The sequence below is a fragment of the Lithobates pipiens genome, unplaced genomic scaffold (genome assembly GCF_037356315.1).
Source record: "Lithobates pipiens isolate NorthernLeopardFrog02 unplaced genomic scaffold, aLitPip1_a1.2 Scaffold_35, whole genome shotgun sequence".
Taxonomy (NCBI): Eukaryota; Metazoa; Chordata; class Amphibia; order Anura; family Ranidae; genus Lithobates; species Lithobates pipiens.
In genome coordinates this window covers 12,944,668-12,970,921 of record NW_027507811.1, presented here as the reverse complement: position 1 = coordinate 12,970,921, position 26,254 = coordinate 12,944,668, and the positions used below count along the sequence as shown (strand labels likewise).

The window sequence follows — 26,254 nt, the reverse complement described above, 5'->3', positions numbered from 1 at the left end:
TAGGTTACATTGACAATTACGCAGGATTTGCAGGACTCCAAGATTTTTTTTCAAAATTTGGGACAGTCCCGTGGAACTTGGGACAGTTGGGAGGTATAACATCATCACGTTGTGATATATAAATACTGCAGCCTGCACTAGTACAGTAATAACTGCGGGGAATGAACTGATGGAAAGAATTAAAATAGGTGTGGGTAGGGTCGGCTTCTCTGAAGAGGAGGGTTTTCAGGGATCGTCTAAAATCTAATAGAGTAGGAGATAATCGGACAGATTGGGGTAAGGAGTTCCATAGGATTGGAGAGGCTCTGGAAAAGTCCTGGAGGCGAGCTTGGGAGGAGGTGACGAGGGAGCTAGAGAGCAGGAGGTCTTGGGAGGAACGAAGAGAATGATTAGGTTGGTATTTTGAGGCCAGGCTAGTGATGTAGCTGGGGGCAGAGTTGTGGATTTGGGCTTCATCAGGGCGGGCCGACTCCCCTAATCATTTATATATATATATATGCTAATGTTGCCATAGCAACCCTTCAGGCGTCATTACATCCCCCTGGACCACAGAAACAAACATTCAATGGAACTAGGAAGCCTGGAGAGGATCTGAGCTGTAAGCGGGACCACACACACACACATATATACGTCGGCAGAATGGCTCGTACAGGCAAATGGGCGTACCTGTACGTCCCTCTGAATTTGACGCCTTGCGGGGCGCGCGTTCGCCCGCCAAACACCACGGGAGTGTTCGCTGGTGGCCCGCGATCGTGAGATGGAGAGGCAGAACGGGGGAAGATGCCTATGTAAACAAGGCATTTCCCCCGTTCTGCCTAGTGACATGACAGGGATCTACTGCTTCCTGTCATGGGGAGCGGTGATCGCTGTCATGTCAGTGGTAGCCCAGTTAGTATCACTCCCTAGGACACACTTAACCTCTTGATCGCCCCCTAGTGTTTAACCCCCCCCCGGGAGTGTCATTTACACTCCAGGATTTTGTTGAAATCTCGGGACTGTCCCGTGGAATCCGGGACAGTTGGGAGGTATGAAATTGCCACCTTTTTAAATATAAATATCACAGCCTACATTATGCTTCATCATTTTGCCCTCTGCTTTTGTGGTCCATTCTTCTATTAGGTTACCTTGATGATTACGCAGGATTTGCAGGACTCCAGGATTTTGTTGAAATCTCGGGACAGTCCCGTGGAATCCGGGATGGTTGGAAGGTATGACATCAGCACGTTGTGTATAAATACTGCAGTTGATGTTGTGTCCCTTCATTTTGCCAGCAGCTTTGTGGTCCATTCTTCTATTAGGATACATCGACGATTACCCACACAGATTATACCTCACATCACATCCAGACAATGAAAAAATAAAATAAAAAAACAATATTTTTATAGAGTTTTAATATTCATAAATGTAAAAGTAAAGAATGCAAAAACTGAACATTGAAATACAACATAATTGGCTGAATTCACAAAGCTTTATTACACGTAGAACGGTCTTCTCTCTGATTAGACTTATGTCATCTGTACAACATTTACCGCACTCTGAAAGTTGTTCGGATGCTCCGAGATGTGTCTTGTCATGTGTGCAAGAAGTGATTGTTTTTTAGTGAAACATTTCCCGCACTCTGTACATAAATAGGGACGCTCGCCTGAGTGAATTTTCTGGTGTCTAACAAGGCTTCCTTTTTTAATGAAACATTTCCCGCACTCTGGACATGAGTAAGGACGCTCGCCTGAATGAATTCTCTGGTTGGTAACAAGGCTTGCCTTCAAAGTGAAAGATTTTCCGCACTCTGAACATGAATAGGGATGCTCACCTAAGTGAATTTTCTGGTGAGAAACAAGGTTTGCTTTGATAGTGAAACATTTTCCGCACTCTGAGCATGAATAAGGACGCTCATCCGTGTGAATTTTCTGGTGTCTAACAAGGGCTGCTTTTGAAATGAAACCTTTCCCGCACTCTGAACATGAATACGGACGTTCATTTGAGTGAATTTTCTGGTGAGAAACAAGGCTTTCTTTGGTAGCGAAACATTTCCCGCACTCTGAACATGAATAAGGACGCTCACCCGTATGAATTCTCTGGTGAGTAGCAAGACTTTCTTTTGTGGCCAAACATTTTCCGCACTCTGAACACGAATACGGATGCTCACCGGAGTGACTTCTCTGGTGTAGGAGAAGCTGTTTTTTCCAGAAAAAACCTTTTCCACACTCCGAACATGAATAGGGGTGCTCACCAGTGTGTTTTCTTTGGTGCTGATGAAGGTTTCCTTGGCCAGAAAAACGTTTTCCGCACTCTGAACAGGAAAAGGGACGCTCACCTGTATGAATTCTCTGGTGTTTACGAAGGTTTCCTTGCTCAGAAAAACATTTCCCGCACTCTAAACAGGGGAAGGGACGCTCACCCGTATGAATTCTCTGGTGTTTATGAAGGTTTCCTTGGGCAGAAAAAGATTTCCCGCACTCTAAACAGGAAAAAGGACGCTCACCAGTATGACTTCTTTGGTGTTTCAGGAGGCTTCTTTTCTCTGAAAAACATTTTCCGCACTCTAAACATAAAAAGGGACGCTCACCCGTATGAATTCTTTGGTGTATAAGAAGGTTTTCTTTCTTGGAAAAACATCTTCCGCACTCTGAACAGGAAAAGGGACGCTCACCCGTATGAAGTTTCTGGTGTGTAAGAAGGGATCCTTTGCTTGGGAAACATTTCCCACAATCTGAACATGAATAGGGACGCTCACCAGTGTGACTTCTTTGGTGTGTACGAAGGCATCCCTTGTCAGAAAAACATTTCCCGCACTCTGAACAACAAAAGGGACGCTCACCGGTGTGAATTCTAAAGTGTACAACGAGGCTTTCTTTCTTAGAATAACATTTTCCGCACTGAGAACAGGAATAAGGACGCTCAGCTTTGTGAGTTTTCTGGTGTTTATAAAGTCCTTTTTTCTTAGTGAAGGTTTTCCCGCACACCAAACATGACAATGAGCTCCCTTTTGTGTGAGCTCCCTCATGGCTTAAAGAAGATTTCTGGGGATTCGATGGATCTGTTGATCTGTCAGCACTGTGGGAACTTAGGTGGACATCTGAAGTCATAGTATGGGATTTATCAGAAGGTTCCTCAGGATTAGAAGGATCCATTGATCTTAGATGGACATCTGAAGTCATAGTATGGGATTTATCAGAAGATTCCTCAGGATTAGAATGATCCATTGATCTTAGATGGCCATGTGAAGTCATAGTATGGGATTTATCAGAAGAAGCCTCAGGATTAGGAGGACCCATTGATCTTAGATGGACATCTGAAGTCATAGTATGGGATTTCTCAGAAGGTTCCTCAGGATTAGAAGGGTCCATTGATCTTAGATGGACAGCTGACCTCATAATATGCGATTTCTCAGAAGAGTCCTCAGGATTAGAAGAGTCCATTGATTTTAGATGGACATCTGAAGCCAAAGTATGGGGTTTATCAGAAGAAGCCTCAGGATTAGGAGGACCCATTGATCTTAGATGGACATCTGATGTCATAGTATGGGGTTTATCAGAAGATTCCTCAGGATTAGAAGGATCCATTGATCTTAGATGGACATCTGAAGTCATAGTATGGGATTTCTGAGAAGGTTCCTCAGGATTAGAAGGATCCATTGATCTTAGATGGACATCTGAAGCCCTAGTATGGGGTTTATCAGAAGAAGCCTCAGGATTAGAAGGATCCATTGATCTTAGATGGCCATCTGAAGTCATAGTATGGGATTTCTGAGAATGTTCCTCAGGATTGGGAGGACCCATTGATCTTCGATGGACATCTGACATCATAGTGCGCGATTTCTCAGAAGAAAGCTCAGGATGAGAAGAATCCATTGATTTTAGATGGACATCTGAAGTCATAGTATGGAATATATCAGAAGATTCCTCTGGATTAGAAGGATCCACTGATGTTGCCAACCAGGAAAATGTTACTTTTCGGGAACATTGTGTAATGCCACTATCTTCTGCAGTACAATCTGGAGATATTATAGGATGTCTTTCCGATTTATTCAAACTCCAAAAATACTGTCTGTCTGCTGAAAAACAATTTTTGAATATAGGTTATGTTCGTTTTTTATACTCCTTGTATACATACAGAAGTCCCGTCAACACTTTCAACAATTCAACACTTTCCCAGAGCTCTGCCGTTGAATTGGGTACAATCATAACAGAAAACAACGACTATAAACCAGATCAGATGATGCACCCAACCCATACGAGGTGACACTTAGAGCATTGTTATAATGAAGAATAAATGATGGACGTTCCTCCACCTCATTTCCTGAAAACGTGACAATCTACTGAAAAATGTTTCTACTCATTACTCACCCGAGCCGATATCTGGAGAAGATTCCTCCTCTTTAATGGGATCCATAACCTCGTCCTCCTTCATACATTGCTGATCACCCGTCACACACGTCTCTTCTTCTTCCTTCTTCACCTCAACTTTTATATCAACCAGTTCTTCCCCCTAAAACCACAAAATGATAAAAATGACCATCCTCAAAACATGAGCACTAATACATGGAGACCTTAGAGATCAATATTCCCAACAGTTTGGAATAATTTTTAAGTCATAGATGTTCCAAGTCCACCTACCTGATGATGGTGGGGGATGGTGTGACCTTCCTGTGTGGAATACAGAGGACGGGGACATCTCTCTGGTGGGTTCCCATTACTGGATCCATCTGTAGGAAACACACACACTGACTGAATACATTGTTTCTATGTGTTTATCAGATGATGGGGGATCTAAGTGGAGCCTCCGTACTGCTCTCTCCTTTACAATAAAGTCTCCTCTTACCCGGTGATGTGAGGGGTGGCTGATTGTCCATCATGACGTCCTTGTAGAGATCCTTGTGTCCTTCTGAAGATGGATCATGGGATTGGTAGCTGTTTTTCAACCGTCCAGATGTCCTCTTCAATAATTAATTTATCCTGTGCACAATTAAATTATCACTAAGAACATTCCCAGAATCCTCCTCACCTCTTTGGTATATGGTCATGTGATTTAGATAAATGGTTCTATATTTAGGATGTATCCGGTCTATAAACCAGAGGCTCTGGATGGACAGTTGGATAAATGGTTCTATATTTAGGATGTCTCCGTTCTATAAACCAGAGGCTCTGGATGGACAGTTGGATAAATGGCTCTATATTTAGCATGTATCCGGTCTATAAACCAGAGGCTCTGGATGGACAGTTGGATAAATGGCTCTATATTTAGCATGTATCCGGTCTATAAACCAGAGGCTCTGGATGGACAGTTGTATAAATGGCTCTATATTTAGGATGTATCCGGTCTATAAACCAGAGGCTCTGGATGGACAGTTGGATAAATGGTTCTATATTTAGGATGTATCCGGTCTATAAACCAGAGGCTCTGGATGGACAGTTGGATAAATGGCTCTATATTTAGGATGTATCCGGTCTATAAACCAGAGGCTCTGGATGGACAGTTGGATAAATGGTTCTATATTTAGGATGTATCCGGTCTATAAACCAGAGGCTCTGGATGGACAGTTGGATAAATGGCTCTATATTTAGGATGTATCCGGTCTATAAACCAGAGGCTCTGGATGGACAGTTGGATAAATGGTTCTATATTTAGGATGTATCCGGTCTATAAACCAGAGGCTCTGGATGGACAGTTGGATAAATGGCTCTATATTTAGGATGTATCCGGTCTATAAACCAGAGGCTCTGGATGGACAGTTGGATAAATGGTTCTATATTTAGGATGTATCTGGACACATATTATAAAATAACTCCAATATATAGGATGTGATATGTCTGTAGTAGTGAATGTTGGAGATAAATGACATCACAGTGACTATGGAGGAAGAGGACGGACATGACGGGGGGGTTACTGGGTGTAAATATAAAATAATATCTTATTACCTCCTCTGTGTGATCTGGTGATGTCTCCTCTCCACCTCGTTCTTTTCTCTCCCAGAACCTCCTGTCTTTCCCTTATACAACGCCTTGTCGTCTTCTGACATCGCTTCCTGTTCCTACTTTACATCACTTCCTCTTCTTTCTTGACATCACTTCCTGTCTGAACGCTCCACTTGATCTAAGTGATATTGCCATCTTGTGGTGATTTCGATAACTGCATACCGTGTTATGGACTATGCCGCCCTGTAGCTCATTCTTCGGTTATATTTCATACATTATGACACACGCACATTATTATATACTTCAGTTAAAACTGAATCAATAATAAAATATTTTATCTCTACTTTTACATCCTATGCCGGACAGTGATGTGATTTGGATCTAAGAGATATTTTTCTTTTGCACAAACATGTAAAAATTCTTCATTTTGGGCTGGAAATGTTAAAATAATAATATTAATAATAATAATATAAAAGAATAATAATAATAATATAAAATAATAATATTATTATTAATAATAATAATAATATAAAATATTATCAATAATAATAATAATATAAATGATAATATTATTAATAATAATAGTAATAATATAAAATATTATTATTATTATTAATAATAATAATAATAATAAAAAATAATATTATTATCAATAATAATATTAAAAAATAATATTATTATCAATAATAATAATAATATTATAAAATAATATTATTATTAATAATAATAATAATAATATAAAATATGCAGTGGAATACATTTTGGCCTACATTTGTGAAGATATTTTATTTTTTATTTTTTTAAATATGTTTTATAACAGAAAGTAGAAAATCTCAGGGTTTTTACAAAATGTTTGGTCCGTTTTCATTTATATAATAAAAAAAATCCACTATATTGTCAAAAGTATTGGGACACCTGCCTTTACGCACGTGAACTTTAATGACATCCCAGTCTTGGACCCCATACGCACTCTAATGCCGCGTACACACGATCGGAAGTTCGGCCAGCAAAAGACCGATGTTAGCCTTTGGTCGGAAAATGCGACCGTGTTTACGCTCCATCGGACTTTTGCTGGCTGAATTCCGGACAGCAAAAGATTCAGAGCGGGTTCTCTATTTTTACGATCGGAAAAATTTTCAATTGGAAATTCCGACACGCAAAATTCCTGTGGTGGGGGGGGGGGGCGTTCCTGAGCTGCCAGACTGCATGCTCGGATAAGAGTTTGGTATGGATTTTGGGGGGAACCCCACACCATTTTTTTTTTGTTGGCGTGTTTTTTGGCCATTTCTTTTTTACATTTTTCTATTGCCCGGCACTCTTTATCTTTAACATTCGTCTGTCAGTGGGGAAGCCCGCTGACAGCTGATGGCTCATGGTTGTTACCCACTTCAGTTATCCTGACTGGGCGTCATGCAGGACGTCCAGCAGGATAAGAGCCGCTGCTCACCCATGGGGGGGGGGGCCCGCATCGCAGCGATCGGTGGTGTGACGTGTCAGACTGACACACCTCTACACTGATCTCGGTAAAGAGCCTCTGACGGAAACTCATTACCACATGATCAGCCGTGTCCAATCACGGCTGGTCACAATGTAAATAGGAAGAGCCGCTGATTGGCTTTTCCTCACTCACGTCTGTCAGACACGAGTAGAGGAGAGCCGAGGGGTGGCACCTGACCAGGGGGGGGGGGGGGGTCTGTGCTAATTGACCACCAGGATGCCGTCAGGACCACCAGGAATGGCCACCACACTGGATCTCAGGTATGCCACCTTAGACCACCAGGGATATGCCAATCAGTGCCCAGGCAGCTGCCAGTGACAATTAAAAATGCCTGCCAGTGCCACTAGTGATGCCTATCAGTGCAGTCCATCAGTGCCAGCCATCAGTGCCACCCATAAGGACCCATCAGTGCCACCTATGAGTGCCCCCTCAGTGCCTTCTATCAATGCCCATCAGTGCTGCATATCAGTGTCATCCACCAGTGCTGCCTATCAGTGCCCATCAGTACCACCTCATCAGTACCACCTCATCAGTGCCGCCTTATCATTGCCCATCAGTGCATCTTATCAGTGCCCATCAGTGCCATCTCATCAGTGATACCTTATCAGTGCCCATCAGTGCCACCTCATCAGTGCCATCTCATCAATGACAACTCATCAGTGCCACCTCACCAGTGACACCTCATCAGTGACACCTCATCAGTGCCGCCTTATCATTGCCCATCAGTGCATCTTATCAGTGCCCATCAGTGCCACCTCATCAGTGCCATCTCAGTGATGTCATGTCAGTGCCACCTCATCAGTGCCACCTCACCAGTGACACCTCATCAGTGACACCTCATCACTGCCCATCAGTACCACCTCATCAGTGCCGCCTTATCATTGCCCATCAGTGCCATCTCATCAGTGACACCTCATCAGTGTCCATCAGTGCCGCCTTATCAGTGCTCACCAGTGCCATCTCATCGGTGCCACCTCATCAGTGCCGCCCTTATCAGTGCCCATTAGTGCAGCTTATCAGTGCCACCTCATCAGTCCATCTAATCGGTGACACCTCATCAGTGCCACCTTTTCAATGCCCATCAGTGAAGGAGGAAACTTACTTATTTACAAAATGTTATAACAGAAACAAAAGAAAAACTATTTTTTTTTTTTTCAAAATTTTTTTGGTCTTTTTTATTTGTTTAGCAAAAAATAACGGATTTCAACAAAACTCGTTACTCTTTATTTCAGAGATTCAGTTACATCCATATTGCCGAATAACCAAAAATGTGTCCGAAATTGTATTGATCTCAAAACGAATTGCACATGTCTATCCATTATATAAATGCATTTTTTCCACCCTCCAGGTGTTCTATGGACTAAACCGTTCCTCCCAATAAAAGCCACCATATTATTTGACGAAACGCAACCCGAGGGTGTCTCCGCTACGATTAGACTTATGCGATCGGTAAAACATTTCCCACACTCTGAAAGTTCTGCGGCTGCTCTGAGCTGTGTCTTCTCACGTGAGCAAGAAGAGAATGTTTTTGAACGAAACATTTCCCGCACTCCGAACACGAATAAGGACGATCCCCTGAGTGAACCTTCTGGTGAGAAACGAGGCTTTCTTTGCTAGCGAATAATTTCCCGCACTCCGAACACTAATAAGAACGCTCCCCCGTGAGAATTCTCTGGTGTAGAAGAAGCTGGTTTCTCTTGAAAAAACATTTCCCGCACTCCGAACATGAATAGGGACGTTCACCAGTGTGATGTCTCTCGTGTTTACGAAGGTTTCCTTGGTCAGAAAAACTTTTTCCGCACTCTAAACAGGAGAAGGGACGCTCGCCTGTATGAACTCTCTGGTGTGTACGAAGGTTTCCTCGGTCAGAAAAGCATTTTCCGCACTCTAAACAGGAGAAGGGACGTTCGCCCGTGTGACTTCTCTGGTGTGTAAGAAGGGATCCTTTCTTAGAAAAACTTTTCCCGCAATCGGAACATGAATAGGGACGCTCGCCGGTGTGGCTTCTTTGATGTTTCCGAAGGCTTCCTTTTTCGGAAAAACTTTTTCCGCACTCTAAACAGCAGAAGGGACGCTCACCCGTGTGAATTCTCTGGTGTGTAAGAAGGTTTTGTTTATTGGAAAAACACCTTCCGCACTCTGAACAGGCAAAGGGACGCTCACCTGTGTGAAGTTTTTGATGTTTAAGAAGGGAACCTTTACTTCTAAGACGTTTCCCGCAATCCGAACACGAGTAGGGACGCTCCCCGGTGTGACTTCTTTGGTGTTTAATAAGGCAACCCTTTTGTAAAAAACGCTTTCCGCACTCTGAACAGCAAAAGGGACGCTCAGCCATGTGAGTTCTCTGGTGTATAACAAGTATTTCTTTCTTAAAATAACATTTTCCGCACTCTGAACAGCTAAAGGGACGCTCACCCGTGTGAATTCTCAGGTGTGCAACAAGACTTTTTTTCTTAGCGTAACATTTTCCGCACTCGGAACATGAGTAAGGACGCTCAATCAGGTGAGATTTCTGATGTTTAAGAAGTCCGTTTTCCTTAATGAATGTTTTCCCGCACACCAAACATGACAATGAGCCCCCTCCTCTGTGAGCTCCCTCATGGCTTAAAGAAGGTTTCTGGGGATTGGATGGATCTGTTGATCTGTCAGCACTGTGAGAACTTAGATGGACATCTGAAGTCATAGTATGGGGTTTATCAGAAGGTTCCTCAGGATTAGAAGGATCCATTGATCTTAGATGGACCTCTGAAGTCATAGTATGGGGTTTCTCAGAAGGTTCCTCAGGATCAGAAGGATCCATTGATCTTAGATGGACATCTGAGGTCATAGTATGGGATTTATCAGAAGGTTCCTCAGGATTTAAAGGATCCATTGATCTTAGATGGACATGTGAATTCTTAGTATTGAATTTATGAGAAGATCCCTCAGGATTAGAAGGATCCATTGATCTTGGCACCTGGTAAAATGTTGCTTTTGGAGAACTTTGTTCGATGTCACGATCTTCTGAAGTACAATCTGGAGATATAATAAGACGTCTCTCTGATGTATTTAACTTCCATAAGTGCTGTCTATCTGCTGAAAAACAATTTTTAATACATATGTTTATTTTTACACGTTTTCTATTCAGAAGTCACGTCTATCATTCAACACTTTCCCACAGCTCTGTCATAGAATCGGGTACAATCAAACTATGACTATAAACCAGATCAGAAGATACACCAAAACCATACTAGATAACACTGAGGACATTGTTATAACGAAGAATAGCGATGGATCTTTCATATGGTGTACAGTATCTCCTCCTCATTTGTTGGGAACATGACGTTATATTGGGGAATGGAGATGGATCTTTCATATGGTGTACAGTATCTCCTCCTCATTTGTTGGGAACATGACGTTATATTGAGGAATGGAGATGGACCTTTCATATGATGTACAGTATCTCCTCCTCATTTGTTGGGAACATGACGTTATATTGAGGAATGGAGATGGACCTTTCATATGGTGTACAGTATCTCCTCCTCATTTGTTGGGAACATGACGTTATATTGAGGAATGGAGATGGACCTTTCATATGGTGTACAGTATCTCCTCCTCATTTGTTGGGAACATGACGTTATATTGAGGAGTGGAGATGGACCTTTCATATGGTGTACAGTATCTCCTCCTCATTTGTTGGGAACATGACGTTATATTGAGGAATGGAGATGGACCTTTCATATGGTGTACAGTATCTCCTCCTCATTTGTTGGGAACATGACGTTATATTGAGGAATGGAGATGGACCTTTCATATGGTGTACAGTATCTCCTCCTCATTTGTTGGGAACATGACGTTATATTGAGGAATGGAGATGGACCTTTCATATGATGTACAGTATCTCCTCCTCATTTGTTGGGAACATGACGATATATTGAGGAATGGAGATGGACCTTTCATATGGTGTACAGTATCTCCTCCTCATTTGTTGGGAACATGACGTTATATTGAGGAATGGAGATGGACCTTTCATATGGTGTACAGTATCTCCTCCTCATGTGTTGGGAACATGATGTTATATTGAGGAATGGAGATGGACCTTTCATATGGTGTACAGTATCTCCTCCTCATTTGTTGGGAACATGACGTTATATTGAGGAATGGAGATGGACCTTTCATATGGTGTACAGTATCTCCTCCTCATTTGTTGGGAACATGACGTTATATTGAGGAATGGAGATGGACCTTTCATATGGTGTACAGTATCTCCTCCTCATTTGTTGGGATCATGACGTTATATTGAGGAATGGGGATGGACCTTTCATATGGTGTACAGTATCTCCTCCTCATTTGTTGGGAACATGACGTTATATTGAGGAATGGAGATGGACCTTTCATATGGTGTACAGTATCTCCTCCTCATTTGTTGGGAACATGACGTTATATTGAGGAATGGAGATGGACCTTTCATATGGTGTACAGTATCTCCTCCTCATTTGTTGGGAACATGACGATATATTGAGGAATGGAGATGGACCTTTCATATGGTGTACAGTATCTCCTCCTCATTTGTTGGGAACATGACGTTATATTGAGGAATGGAGATGGACCTTTCATATGGTGTACAGTATCTCCTCCTCATTTGTTGGGAACATGACGTTATATTGAGGAATGGAGATGGACCTTTCATATGGTGTACAGTATCTCCTCCTCATTTGTTGGGATCATGACGTTATATTGAGGAATGGGGATGGACCTTTCATATGGTGTACAGTATCTCCTCCTCATTTGTTGGGAACATGACGTTATATTGAGGAATGGAGATGGACCTTTCATATGGTGTACAGTATCTCCTCCTCATTCATGGGAACATGACGTTATATTGAGGAATGGAGATGGACCTTTCATATGATGTACAGTATCTCCTCCTCATTTGTTGGGAACATGACATTATATTGGGGAATGGAGATGGACCTTTCATATGGTGTACAGAATCTCCTCCTCATTTGTTGGGAACATGACGTTATTATTGAGCAAAATAAGCTCAAGAAGAGTTAAGATGTGTGTGGATCTTGTCATGTCAGCACATGACTGCTAACTGGTTCTCAAGAAGCACGGCTTTTGATTATGACATTTGCGGCATAACGGATTGCTCAAATACAGTAAATGAAGACCACTTAGGCTTATTATACATAAGCTTAAGGTGATATTTTCAAGACAAACAGGAATTGGTACTTCGCTGATCTACCATTTATGACCTAGTCTCATTTTATCAGAGGCTGTGAAGGTTTCCTGATTTTCTATTGTTTTTTTTTTAATTTGTTATTAAAGCCTTAGCCCTTGTACACACGGTCGGAGATTCCGACGGAATGTGTCCAATTGGAGCGTGTTGTCGGATAATCCGACTGTGTGTGGTATGCATCGGACTGTTTCCGTCGGAATATCCGTCGGACCAAATTTTCCAACTTGCCGGAAATATTTTCCGACAAAATGCTCCGATCGGACATACTCCGATCATGTGTAGAGAATTCCGATCGGAAAAAGTGCCACACATGCTCAGATCAAATTCCTACATCAAAGCTATTGGCTACTAGCCTGAATGTAGTCCCATCGTAACGAAATTATGTCATCATGTTCTGAAAGATCGTATTTTCCGACAACTTTGTCCAACCGTGTGTATACAACAGTTTCGGACAAAATCCGTCTGATTTGGTTGTTGGAATCTCCGACCGTGTGTACAAGGGCTTAAACTTGTAGAAGCAAAATGTGAACAATCTCTGCTCATTATTCACCTGAGCCGATATCTGGAGAAGATTCCTCATCTTTGATGGTATCCATAACCTCGTCCTCCTTCCTACATTGCTGATCACCCGCCACATACGTCTCTTCTTCTTCCTTCTTCACCTCGGCTTTTATATCAATGAGTTCCTCACCCTAAAACCACAAGATGATAAAAAGGACTGTCTTCAAAATATAAGCACTAATACCAGGAAACCTCAGAGATGATGATCTCACACAGTTTGGAATCATTTCTAAGTCGTAGATGCTCCACTTCCACCTACCTGATGATGGTGGGGGATGGTGAGATCTTCCTGTGTGGAATCCCGGGAATACAGAGGACGGGGACATCTCTCTGGTGGGTTCCCATTACTGGATCCATCTGTAGGAAACACACACACTGACTGAATACATTGTTTCTATGTGTTTATCAGATGATGGGGGATCTAGGTGGAGCCTCCGTACTGCTCTCTCCTTTACAATAAAGTCTCCTCTTACCCGGTGATGTGAGGGGCGGCTGATTGTCCATCATGACGTCCTTGTAGAGATCCTTGTGTCCTTCTACAGATGGATCATGGGATGGTCAACTGTCCAGATGTCTTCTTCACTACTTTATTTATCCTGTGCACAATCTCCGGTCAGGTCTGTGTTTTATTATTAAAGATAAGAGTGATGTCCTGTGACCTCCCAAAATCCTCCTGACCTCTTCGATATGTGGTCATGTGATTTGGATAAATGGTTCTATATTTAGGATGTATCCGGTCTATAGACCAGAGGCTCTGGATGGACAGTTGGATAAATAGTTCTATATTTAGGATGTATCCGATCTATAAACCAGAGGCTCTGGATGGTCAGTTGGATAAATGGTTCTATATTTAGGATGTATCCGGTCTATAAACCAGAGGCTCTGGATGGACAGTTGGATAAATGGTTCTATATTTAGGATGTATCCGGTCTATAAACCAGAGGCTCTGGATGGACAGTTGGATAAATGGTTCTATATTTAGGATGTATCCGGTCTATAAACCAGAGGCTCTGGATGGACAGTTGGATAAATGGTTCTATATTTAGAATGTATCCGGTCTATAAACCAGAGGCTCTGGATGGACAGTTGGATAAATGGCTCTATATTTAGGATGTATCCGGTCTATAAACCAGAGGCTCTGGATGGACAGTTGGATAAATGGTTCTATATTTAGGATGTATCCGGTCTATAAACCAGAGGCTCTGGATGGACAGTTGGATAAATGGTTCTATATTACTATGGAGGAAGACGGACACGACGGGGGGGGGGGGTTACTGGGTGTAAGTATAAAATAATATCTTATTACCTCCTCTGTGTGATCCAGCGATGTCTCCTCTCCACCTCGTTCTTCTCTCTCCCAGAACTTCCTACTTTACCTTTATAGAACGCCTTGTCTTTTTTCTTACATCATTTCCTGTTCCTACTTTCCATCTCTTCCTGTCCTTACCTACATCACTTCCTGTTCTTTCTTACATCACTTCCTGTCTGAATGCGCCACTTGATCTAAGTGATATCGCCATCTTGTGGTGATTTCAATAACTGCATCCTGTATTATGCTTTAATATTTTGTCCTCTGCCCTGTAGCTCATTCTTCGGTTATATTTTATACATTATAACACACACACATTATACTTCAGTTAAAACCGAATCAATAATAAATATTTTACCTCTATTTTTTTACATCCTATGCAGGCTCCTGATGTGTTTCGGCTCTAAGTGATTTTTTTTTCTTTTGCACCCATCTTTACGAAATCTGCATTTGCATATTATATGTTTTCTGTAAGCAGAGGTCCTCTAGAATACAATGGTGGCAGTTGCAATTTTTTTATGTTGCATGATAGTCCAGAACAAATAATTCTTCATCATAAATCCTACAATCCCAGCACAAAATGTTGTTTTCCCTGCAATGTGCCCCCCCCCCATGCTATCCACCGCCAGTAAACTCTCCGACCTCAGATACAGTGTGGCAGTGCCAGGGCAAGTCCTTCCTTCCTGGCTCCTCCTAAGACACATCATAGCCAAGGAGAAGTGCCCTGGATGACGTCACGTGCGACGAAACGCGGAGGACGGAGCAGTGTGCTGACGTCATCGCAAGTTTTCCGGGAAGCTGTTTACCTGGCCAGCGGGGATCCTTTTGAAAGCGCTTTTTATGGTAGGAAATGTGAATGTTATTTTAATGGAATCAATAAATGTGCCCATGAAGTTTTACGCTATCAGAGAATCTCTCTTTTATTCTCATGTTATATATGGGGTGATACCCAAGCGACCACCGATCACAAGCACCAACCAGTGGAGGAGACTGTCATAAGAGAATCTAAGACTGGGTGCCTTATTACAAGCTCATTTGACTTCCCTTTAATTAGGGAGTCACACGTCCGTTGGTAAGCGCATGTGGTGGTGGCTTCACAATTTGAACGTTTTCCTTATTGGTGATGAAGGTGCGTTTGAACACAAAAGAGGAGTATCTTTCTTTCACACATTGGACAATTTATATATATTTTCATAAGATATTCTTTTAGTTTTCATATTTGTTTTCTTTATTTCACACGTAAGCGCGACTCTTTCTGATGTAATAGCTGAGGAGGAGCCTAGAGGAAGCTTCCCTTGGCTCTGACATTGTATTATTGTGACAGGCAGCTGGCGGGGAGGGATGTACAGAGTGGATAACTGGGGTATCGAGGACTCAGGACACCCCCCGCAGCGCACCCCAGTGAGGATCAATAGAGAAGCCTGGTGCTGGATCTTGTTTGGGCACTGGGCTCTGGGACACAGATCTGCGGGATGCCAGGTTTTTGTGGAAATCTCAGGACAGTCCCGCGGAATCCGGGATGGTTGGGAGGTAGGACAGCACCACCTTGTGTTATATATAAATCCTGCAGCTTACATTATATTTCAAGGTTGTGATCCGTTTTTCTGTTAGGTTACATCGATGATTCCACACACAAGTTATGCCTCACATTAAATTCAGACAATCAAAAATAAAATAAAAAAAAACAAAAAGTTTTATCATTCATAAATGTGAAAACTATAGAATGAAAAACAAACTGAACAACCTGTTGAAAAACAACATATGAGGCTCAATTCACAAAGCTTTAATACAAGTAGAAGATTTTTATTTTCGCCATAAGGCTGCAATTTTCATTCATCCAATCCCATTGGACTTTTTTAATAAATATTTATTTTTACATTATTACTAGCAAAATACCAATTAAAGACCTGACCAAGTACTTCCACTAAGAACAGCGCCTACCGGTGTCAGGACCAGGATCTGAACTCACAACCTCTTCTTGCTGAGCCACCTGAGATGTTGGACAGCTCCCTGTTTGATCCCTTTGGACAATCTTGTCTTGTCTCTTGTTTCTGGTGAACCTTGAACTCCTTGCTCCTCCCACAAACTTCCTGATATAAGCCATTTGTGACGGGAGTCACTTTGGACGGAGGGCTTGTGGAACCCAGCTTACCTTGGGGAAACTCCTTGTCTAGCTCACTGCACCGTGGTCCTCCTTTGTGTAAGTTACCCTGTGTCTATTAGAGGCACAAGGTGACCGAGAACCCAAGTCGGGTCTGCCTAACTCCCAGTACAACCACACTGGACCCAGTACAACCACACTTTACCCCTTTTATCCTGGGATTGTATATGTGTGGTTTGTGCTGAAAGAATGAAGGGACTTTTTCACTTGCGACATTAGTATTTCTGAACAACATCCCTCAAGAAAATATGAAGATAAATAATTTCCCCTTTCAGACTGCTAGATTGTTTGAGGTGTGGCTGTATCCCATTGTTCTATTGTTTCTGTCTGCATTGGGAGTAACCTATTATGGGATGTATATGTGTGGTTTGTGCTGAAAGAATAAAAGGGCTCTTTCACTTAGGGACGTTAATATTTCTGAACAATATGAAGATAAATAATTTCACCTTTCAGACTGCAAGATTGTTTGAGATGTGGCTGTATCCCATTGTTCTATTGTTTCTGTCTGCCTTGGGAGTAACCTATTATGGGATGTATATGTGGATTAGCTGGGAGGGGAGATTTCCCCAGCAGCCCCTCCTGTCTGTGTGTCTCTTGTTACTGAATGTAGTTTACTCCACCCTGTGTCATTATATGAAGGAGGGGGGAATTCCTCCAACAGCCCTCCCTGCTGATAGGACTGTCTACTATTGGAAAGTTGAATACACCTGTGTGTGTCTCTGGTTACTGGAGGAGGTAAAGTTTACCCTACCCTGTGTCTTTATGCAAAGGGGGGTTGGCCTCTGAGTGTATATCTCTTTGTGCCTGTGTTTGAATAAAGTATGTTTTCTCCCTACACAAAGGAACTGGACAAAGGAAGCGTATACGGCGGACATACTCTTCTTGACTATGGGTGTCCATGACACCATGTCTTTGGTTTGCCAGATTATTGTGCTCTCTCCAACAGAGATCTTGCTCCTTTGTGTACCTGCAGCTGTCCTTATATCCACTACCACTCATTACTGACCTTTGGCTTGTCCATCAACTACACATCTGTTCTATCCCAACCAATCGCTTCTTGGCCTTTTGGCTAAGATCAAGCGTAGTATCTGTTCTTATCAGTGATCCAGTGGAGGAGGTGTGCTACTATCCTGACCTGACCAAGGTTGGGGTGGTGGCTATGCAAATCTGCTGGAGTGATGGGGACCTGGAAAGTTAGTATTGGCAGAAACTGAAACCGGTGCGCCTTAATGTAACTGGAGGCAGGGAGTAAGTTCTCCCAGAGAACGCTGGAAGGGTCCATTACCTCCTGGTTTGAGCGGTCTACCTTATCTGGCCATGAGCTGGGAAGGCAGATGATCCACGGTGTCTGTGCCCCCTGGGAGTGGTTTCCCTAGACCAGTGATGGTGAACCTTGGCACCCCAAATGTTTTGAAACTACATTTCCCATGATGCTCAGCTACATTGGAGAGTGCATGAGCAACATGGGAAATGTAGTTCTAAATCATCTGGGGTGTCGCCATCACTGCCCTAGGGGAGCTCTTAGTAACTTGGGTGTGGGACCCAACGGTGTGAAAAGAACTCACGGTCGCAGTCACCAAAACTTTTTATGCACTGTGCCTTTTAGGGCCTGGCCTTTTGGGGGGGGGGGCAATTTTTGCTTACCAGGCCTCAGGGCTTAGGCCAATGTGCAATTTGGGCATGGCCAGTTTTTTATTTTTACTATTTTGTTTTCTCCCACGTTTGTCACCTTTTACTTTTGTGTGTTTTTTCACTGGATGAAGGGTGTGAGTCATTGGGCTTACCTTGACGTCTAGGGGGAGGATGAGTGGCCTTTTGGTTCCTTCCCTGCTCCTCCCCTGTCTCTCTTTGGGAAAGCTCCCCTAACTAAGTATTCACGGAGGGCTCTGGCTGTCCTAGAAGAACGGGGTCTGTCAGGCCTTCTGGCTAGGCAGACCATGTTTACCTATGTCCTTGTCAGGAGCCTTGCACCCTGGGGGTCAGGGTAGGAGTCCTACCCCTTCAAGGGGTGGACAAAAGCAAACCCTTAAGTGCACTTTTTTGTGCGTGTTTACATGCACATTTTTTGTACACTTACTGTTTTTTTTTCGTTATAGGATTTTTGCACCACCGCGGATCTTAAAAAATCTGTTTGATCCCAACCTGCAACCACTTGTTACCTACCTTTGACTTGTCCCTCAACTATGCTTCTGCTTCATCCCAACCTGCAGCCACTCGTTACTGACCTTTGGCTTGTTCCTCAACAACACTTCTGCTTGATCACAACCTGCAACCACTCATTACTGACCTTTGGCTTGTTCCTCAACTACGCTCCTGCTTGATCTCAACCTGCAACCATACAATACCTACGTTTGGCTTGTTCCTCAACTATGCTTCTGCTTGATCTCAACCTGCAGCCACTCATTACCAACCTTTGGCTTGTTCCTCAACTACTCTTCTGCTTGATCCCAACCTGCAACAACTCGTTTCCGAACAAGCAAGCTTGTTCCTTGATTACGCTTCTGGTTGATCCCTTCCTGCAACCACTCATTACTGACCATTGGCTTATTCCTTGACTACACTTCTGCTTGTTCCCAACTTGCAACCACTCAATACTGACCTTTGGCTTGTCTACTGATTAGGTTTCTGGTTGATCCCTTCCTGCAACCACTCATTACTGACCATTGGCTTATTCTTGTTCCTTGAATATGCTTCTGGTTGATCCCTTCCTGCAACCACTCATTACTGACCATTGGCTTATTCCTTGACTACACTTCTGCTTGTTCCCAACCTGCAACCACTCAATACTGACCTTTGGCTTGTCTACTGATTACGTTTCTGGTTGATCCCTTCCTGCAACCACTCATTACTGACCATTGGCTTATTCTTGTTCCTTGAATATGCTTCTGGTTGATCCCTTCCTGCAACCACTCATTACTGACCATTGGCTTATTCCTTGACTACACTTGTGCTTGTTCCCAACCTGCAACCACTCAATACAGACCTTTGGCTTGTTTACTGATTAGGTTTCTGGTTGATCCCTTCCTGCAACCACTCATTACTGACCATTGGCTTATTCTTGTTCCTTGATTACGCTTCTGGTTGATCCCTTCCTGCAACCACTCATTACTGACCATTGGCTTATTCCTTGACTACACTTCTGCTTGTTCCCAACCTGCAACCACTCAATACTGACCTTTGGCTTGTTTACTGACTACACTTCTGCTTGATCCCAACCTACTTTATCTGCTACTGGACCACGGCTTGTTCATCTTCTGGTGGGGCAATCCTGGGGACTGCAACCTGTAAATACACACAGCAAAATCCATCTCCACCATCAGGAGCTTTTGGTGAATACCGGTTAGAGCTTAGACGCTGCACTTCTGGTGAATCGGTGTCATCCACCAGGGTGACCTGCTTGTATACTTATCCGGCTGGCCAGTGGAAACCTTTCTACAGCTATAGCTACTGGTGTCTGAGCCTGACCCCTGACTGTTGCAACTAGGCATGTGTGTTACCTATGCTAAACCTCCACCATCTTCTCCTTTCTGTAGTCCTCCATGTTTACCGCCCTCAGTGTGATGGGAAAATCATCCGTACATTTTGTTCATACATCTTGTTCAAATGTTTCTTATTGAACTTTGCATGTTAATTTTCCACCTATAATACTTCAAATACACGTGACTCCACACACTTACAGCCTTCATACATGTACAGGATTATTTCAGACATTTAATATTTGTGTGAGGCTGGAACTAAAGGGGGGGGGCAAGATCCATATAGATATTTTCTGCATATTACAGATAACAGACAGACCGCGTTCCAGTTATTGTTCCTGCACTTGGTTGCCTATATATTGTCCACCTTCCTTTCCACCTGTTGAGCTAGTGGTGTGCGGTGTCTCTCACCCCCCCATACTAGATCAGTACGGTTTTATATGAGAACTGTACTACTATAATTAATCCTTATACACATGTAAACTTCACATAGGTTTTGCGCAGCCTATTGCATTAGGGTGTGCACCCCAAACACAGATGTGTGTGCGTGTGCATATATATATATTATACACACATGCATACAGACACACACACTCTTTTAAATAAATGTCAACAAATATTTTGAAATGTAGTAAAACATTTTTTAATGTTTAAAAACATTTTACATCTCATAGCAGATGGTGAGAAGGAGAAAGGGGGTGAGAGAAAGATGGGGGGTGAGAGAAAGAGAGAAAGATGGAGTGAAAGGGAGATACATGGGGGGGTGACAGAGGGGGGGGTGAAAGAAAAAGGGGGGGTGAGAGGGAGAGACACTGTTGGGGGGGGGGAGAAAGAGGGGATAAGAGTGAGAGAGAAAGAGAGGGGGTGAGAGATGGGGGTGAGAGAGAGAGGGGTGAGAGAGGTGGCAGAGAGGGAGGTATGGAGAGTGAGAGAAAGAGAAAGTGGATGAGAGAGAGAGGGGTTGAGAGTTGGGAGTGAGAGAGGTGGCAGAGAGGGAGAAATGGAGAGTGAGAGAAAGTGGGTGAGAGAGAGGGGGGGGTGAGAGAGGTGGCAGAGAGGGAGGCACGGAGAGTGAGAGAAAGTGGGTGAGAGAGAGGGGGGGTGAGAGAGGTGGCAGAGAGGGAGGCACGGAGAGTGAGAGAAAGTGGGTGAGAAAGAGAGGTGGCAGAGAGGGAGGCATGGAGAGTGAGAGAAAGAGAAAGTGGATGAGAGAGAGAAAGGGGGTGAGAGAGGCGGCAGAGAGGGAGACATGGAGAGTGAGAGAAAGTGGGTGAGAGAGAGAGGGGGTGAGAGAGGTGGCAGAGAGGGAGACATGGAGAGTGAGAGAAAGGGGGTGAGAGAGAGAGGGGGTGAGAGAGGTGGCAGAGAGGGAGACATGGAGGGTGAGAGAAAGAGAAAGTGGGTGAGAGAGAGAAAGTGGGTGAGAGAGAGGGGGTGAGATAGAGAAGGTGACAGAGAGAGGGATGAGGGTGCGAGAGGGGGTGAGGGAGAGATAGAGAGAGAGAGGGAGTATGAAAGAGAGGCGCGTAAGGGGGGGTGGGAGAGAAGAGAGTGAGGAAGGGTGAGAGAGGAGGGGTGAGAGAGAAAGAAGGGTTGAGAGAGAGGGAGACATGGGAAGTGAGAGAAAGGTAGAGGGTGAGAGAGAGAGGATGAGAGAGTGGATGAAGAATAGAGAAAGAGAGGTAAAAGAGAGGAGGGTGAGAGAGAGAGGATGAGAGAGTGGGGGAAGGTTAGAGAAAGAGAGATAAAAGAGAGGAGGGTGAGAGAGAGGGTGTGAGGGTGAGAGAGAGGAAGGGTGAGAGAAGAGAGTAAAGGGGGTGAGAGAGAAGAGAGTGGGAAAGGGTGAGAGAGAAAGAATGGTTGGGAGGGTGAGAGAGAGGGAGACAAGGAGAGTGAGAGAAAGAGAGGGAGGGGCGAGGGAGAGAGAAAAAGGGGTGAGAGATAGAGAGAGGGGGGTGAGAGGAGAGTGGGGGTGAAAGAGAAGAGGGTGAGGGAGGGTGAAAGAGAAGGGGTTGAGAGAGAGGGAGACATGAGAGGTGAGAGAAAGGGTGAGAGAGAGAGGGGGTGAGAGAGTGGGTGAAGTTGAGAGAAAGAGAGGTGAGAGAGAAGGGGTGAAAGAGATAAGTGTAAGGTGGGTGAGAGAGAGGGGGGAGATGAGAGGGAGAGGTGAGGGAGAGAGAGAGATAGAGAGAAAGAGGGAGGGGGGGTGAGAGACAGAGGGGGTGAGAGAGTGGGCGAAGGTGAGAGAAAGAGAAGTGAGAGAGAGGAGGGTGAGAGTAAGGGGGTGAGAGAGAAGAAGGTGGGGAGAGGGAGACAAGGGGGGTGAGAGAAAGAGAGGGAGGGGTGAGGGAGAGATAAAAAGGGGTGAGAGATATTGAGAGTAAGGGTGGTGAGAGAGAAGAGAGTGAAGGGGGGTGAGAGAAAAAGGGGTGGGGGTTGAGATGGGGGGGGTGAGAGAGAGGCACTGGGCACTGCCGACTGGATGGGCACAGTACAGTGCTCCTGCCTCCAGCTCACAAGCACTCCGCCCACCTGGCGAGGGGGGTGAGGAGATGATGCAGCGGATCCAGTGCTGCCAGTAAAATATAAGTGATCACTTGTGGTGTGTAGTGCACGGCAGGGCACAGACACAGTGGGTCCCCTTTCCATGTAGAACAATAGAATCGGATGGGCTGCACACCCACACGAAAGTAGCAATTCAATCATTTTATTGAAAAATCATAAAATGCACTGGATGGGTACAGGCAGGGGGAAGAGGAAGGACGAGGTTGACGCGTTTCACGCGAATTACGTGCTTTATCAGAACCCCTTTCCATCTGAGTCGTGTCCCCCCGGGGTGATAAGGGTGTGCCCAGGCGCAACCCCCTGCGTGCATCTATGAAACGGCACCCCTAAAAACACAAATCTTTTCACTTAGTTCTCAGTCTACTTTGATGTGATTGGCCTGCTTGGGCCAATCCCTAACCCCCAGGCTCAGCATGATAAGCTCCACCTATAAATGAAACATGACTTTTCCCAGGATGTCCCCCATTATATAATCATTTTTCGTCCTCCAGGTGTTCTATGGACCGAACCGTTCCACCTGATAAAAGCCATCATAGATTTGACGAAACGCGTCAAGACGTCTTCTCTCCGATTGGACTTATGTGATCTGTACAACATCTATCACAGTCTGAAAGTTGTTCGGATTCTCTGAGCTGTGTCTTATCTTCATGTGCGCAAGAAGGGAGTGTTTTTGAATGAAGCATTTCCCGCACTCTGTACATAAATAGGGGCGCTCGCTCGAGTGACGTTTCTGATGATTAACAAGGGTTTTTTTCACGGTGAAACCTTTCCCGCACTCCGAACAGGTGTAAGGACGATCCCCCGAATGAATTTTCTGGTGAGAAACGAGGCTCTCTTTGATAACGAAACATTTCCCGCACTCTGAACACGAATAAGGACGCTCGCCCGAGTGAATTCTCTCGTGTCTAACAAGGGCCCCCTTTTTGGTGAAACACTTCCCGCACGCTGGGCATGAAAAAGGGCGCTCGCCTGAGTGAATCCTCTGGTGATGAACAAGATTTTCTTTCGTGGTCAAACGTTTCCCGCACTCTGAGCACGAGTAAGGACGCTCGCCTGAGTGAACTCTCTGGTGATTAATAAGATTGTCTTTCGAGGTCAAACACTTTCCGCACTCTAAACAAGAATAGGGATGCTCTCCCGAGTGTTTTGTCTGGTGTAGGAGAAGCTGTTTTTTCTGGAAAAAACATTTTCCACACTCCGAACATGAATAGGGGCGCTCGCCAGTGTGCTTTCTTTGGTGTTTATGAAGGTTTCCTTGGTCAGAAAAACATTTTCCGCACTCCGAACAGGAAAAGGGACGCTCACCCGTATGAATTCTCTGATGTTTACGAAGGTTTCCTTGGTCAGAAAAACATTTTCCACACTCTGAACAGGAAAAGGGGCGCTCGCCCGTGTGTCGTCTCTGGTGGGTAAGAAGGGTTCCTTTCTTGGAAAAACTTTTCCCGCAATCCGAACATGAATAGGGACGCTCACCGGTGTGGCTTCTTTGGTGTTTCAGAAGGTATCCTTTGTCAGGAAAACATTTCCCGCACTCTGAACAGGAAAAGGGACGCTCACCCGTATGAATTCTCTGGTGTGTAAGAAGGGATCCTTTACTGAAAAAACATTTCCCGCACTCTAAACAGGAAAAGCGACGCTCACCCGTATGAAACCTCTGGTGTGCAAGAAGGGTTCCTTTCCTAGGAAAACATTTCCCGCATTCCGCACACGAGTAGGGACGCTCACCAGTGTGAGTTCTTTGGTGTTTAATAAGGCATCCTTTTTGACGAAAACATTTCCCGCACTCTGAACAGCAAAAGGGGCGCTCGCCAGTGTGGGTTCTCTGATGTGACAAGAGGTTTTTTCTCCCAGGAAAACATTTTCCGCACTCCGAACAGCAAAAAGGACGCTCACCCGTGTGAACTCTCCGGTGTAGAACGAGGCTTTCTTTCTTAGAATAACATTTTCCGCACTCTGAACACGAATGAGGGCGCTCGGCCTTGTGAGTTTTCAGGTGTCCTAGAAGTCCTCTTCTCTTAGCGAATGTTTTCCCACACAACATACATGACAATGAGCTCCCTCCTGTGTGAGCTGCCTCAAGGCTTGAAGAAGGTTTCTGAGGATTGGATGGACCCGTTGATCTGTCAGCACTGTGAGAACTTAGATGGACATCTGATGTCATAGTATAGGAATTATGAGAAGGTTCCTCAGGATTAGAAGGATCCAATGATCTTAGATGGACCTCTGATGTCATAGTATGGGATTTATGAGAAGATTCCTCAGGATTAGATGGATCCATTGATCTTAGATGGACCTCTGAAGTCATAGTATGGGATTTATCAGAAGAAGCCTCAGGATTAGAAGGATCCATTGATCTTAGATGGACATCTGAAGTCATAGTGTGGGATTTATGAGAAGATTCCTCAGGATTAGAAGGATCTATTGATGTTGCCAACTGGTAAAATGTAACATCTAAAGAAGATTCCTCCTCTTTAATTGTCACCCTAATGACATCATCCTTCATACATTGCTGATCACTCATCACACACGTCTCTTCTTCTTCCTTCTTCACCTCGGCTTTTATATCCATTAGGTCTTCACCCTAAAACCGCAAAAAGAGAACAAGGAACATCCTCAAAACATGAGCACTAATACCCGGAGACCTCAGAGATGATTACCTCATACAGTTTGGAATTGAGGTCATAGATGCTCCAACTCCACCCACCTGATTATGGTAAGAGATAGTGTGATGATCCTGTGTGGGATCCCGGGAATACAGAGGACGGGGACATCTCTCTGGTGGGGTTCTGTAGCTGGATGACTCCACCATGGTGTCCTGGTACAGATCTTTGTGTCCTTCCTCCATCACCCCATCCTCATCATCCTCATCTTTTATCTCTTCTTTAACATCAACTTTAGAATCTCTCAGGTTTCCACTCTGAATACATAATAAAAATGACATCAAATGCAGATAACGTACAGATCCTAATGGTACTATCAGTGATTGTTCCTCATCTACCTGGACTACGTAACGATAAAATCATTTTTTTTTACCATTAGGTCATTATAATCATCTACCCTGTTTTCCCGAAAATAAGCCCTACCCTGAAAATAAGACCTACAAGGACTTTAACTAGGGCTTATTTGGGGGGTAGGGCTTATATTGCAGCCATCACCGACAATCACGCTAGGTCTTATTTTCGGGGAAACAGGGTAGATGTCTGCTTTATAATTGCCACGCAAAATCCCCTTTATGTCAATACCATATTGTTTTATCAATAAATGTAACTCTATAAAGACAATATATTGGGACTGCAGTTCTTAACCACACATGGGAATTCGCAAGGCCGCCTGTGTGGTGACCTGTAGAGAAGAACCACACGTGTGAATTCGCAAGACCACCTATGTGGTGACCTGTAGAGAAGAACCACACGTGGGAATTCGCAAGGCCGCCTATGTGGTGACCTGTAGAGAAGAACCACACGTGGGAATTCGTAAGACCGCCTATGTGCTGACCTGTAGAGAAGAACCACACATGGGAATTCACAAGGCCGCCTATGTGGTGACCT

At 44.1% G+C, this 26,254-nt stretch overlaps 2 protein-coding genes and 1 pseudogene across 4 annotated transcripts in view; 1 reads left to right on the top strand and 2 right to left on the bottom strand.

Annotated features, from left to right (window-relative positions):
* Positions 1-1,365: 1,365 nt before the first annotated feature.
* LOC143955554 (uncharacterized) lies at positions 1,366-16,228 on the bottom strand. 3 transcript variants are annotated; one of them, XM_077465614.1, is made up of 5 exons: positions 14,502-16,228; positions 13,669-13,814; positions 4,617-4,705; positions 4,347-4,488; positions 1,366-4,054 (listed from the first exon to the last, which is right to left on the bottom strand). In XM_077465614.1, the coding sequence occupies exons 2-5, from the start codon at positions 13,700-13,702 to the stop codon at positions 1,506-1,508; spliced, it is 2,814 nt and encodes a 937-aa protein (XP_077321740.1). In that variant the 5' UTR covers positions 13,703-13,814; positions 14,502-16,228; the 3' UTR covers positions 1,366-1,505. The 3 variants fall into 3 exon arrangements, with proteins under 3 accessions (XP_077321740.1, XP_077321739.1, XP_077321741.1); XM_077465613.1 differs by having other exon boundaries at positions 13,669-16,228; XM_077465615.1 differs by lacking the exons at positions 13,669-13,814; positions 14,502-16,228 and adding an exon at positions 4,822-5,106.
* Positions 8,615-26,254, bottom strand: part of LOC143956083 (uncharacterized) — a 65,361-nt gene continuing 47,721 nt past the window's right edge. Inside the window, 4 exon segments of the mRNA XM_077466206.1 lie at positions 8,615-8,887; positions 8,890-10,016; positions 23,360-25,287; positions 25,411-25,623. Of these exon segments, the coding sequence (XP_077322332.1) occupies positions 8,637-8,887; positions 8,890-10,016; positions 23,360-25,287; positions 25,411-25,623 (3,519 nt within the window). The 3' untranslated portion in view covers positions 8,615-8,636.
* LOC143956416 (U2 spliceosomal RNA) lies at positions 17,715-17,837 on the top strand (annotated as a pseudogene).

Coding starts and splice junctions, on each gene's coding strand:
- LOC143955554 (XM_077465613.1), bottom strand. CDS start 13,702: ATGATGGACAATCAGCCGCCCCTCACATCACCGG. Junction 4,706..13,668: donor GCCGCCCCTCACATCACCGG/GTAAGAGGAGAC, acceptor TGTTTCCTACAG/ATGGATCCAGTAATGGGAAC. Junction 4,055..4,346: donor TTCTCCAGATATCGGCTCGG/GTGAGTAATGAG, acceptor ATTGTTTTTCAG/CAGACAGACAGTATTTTTGG.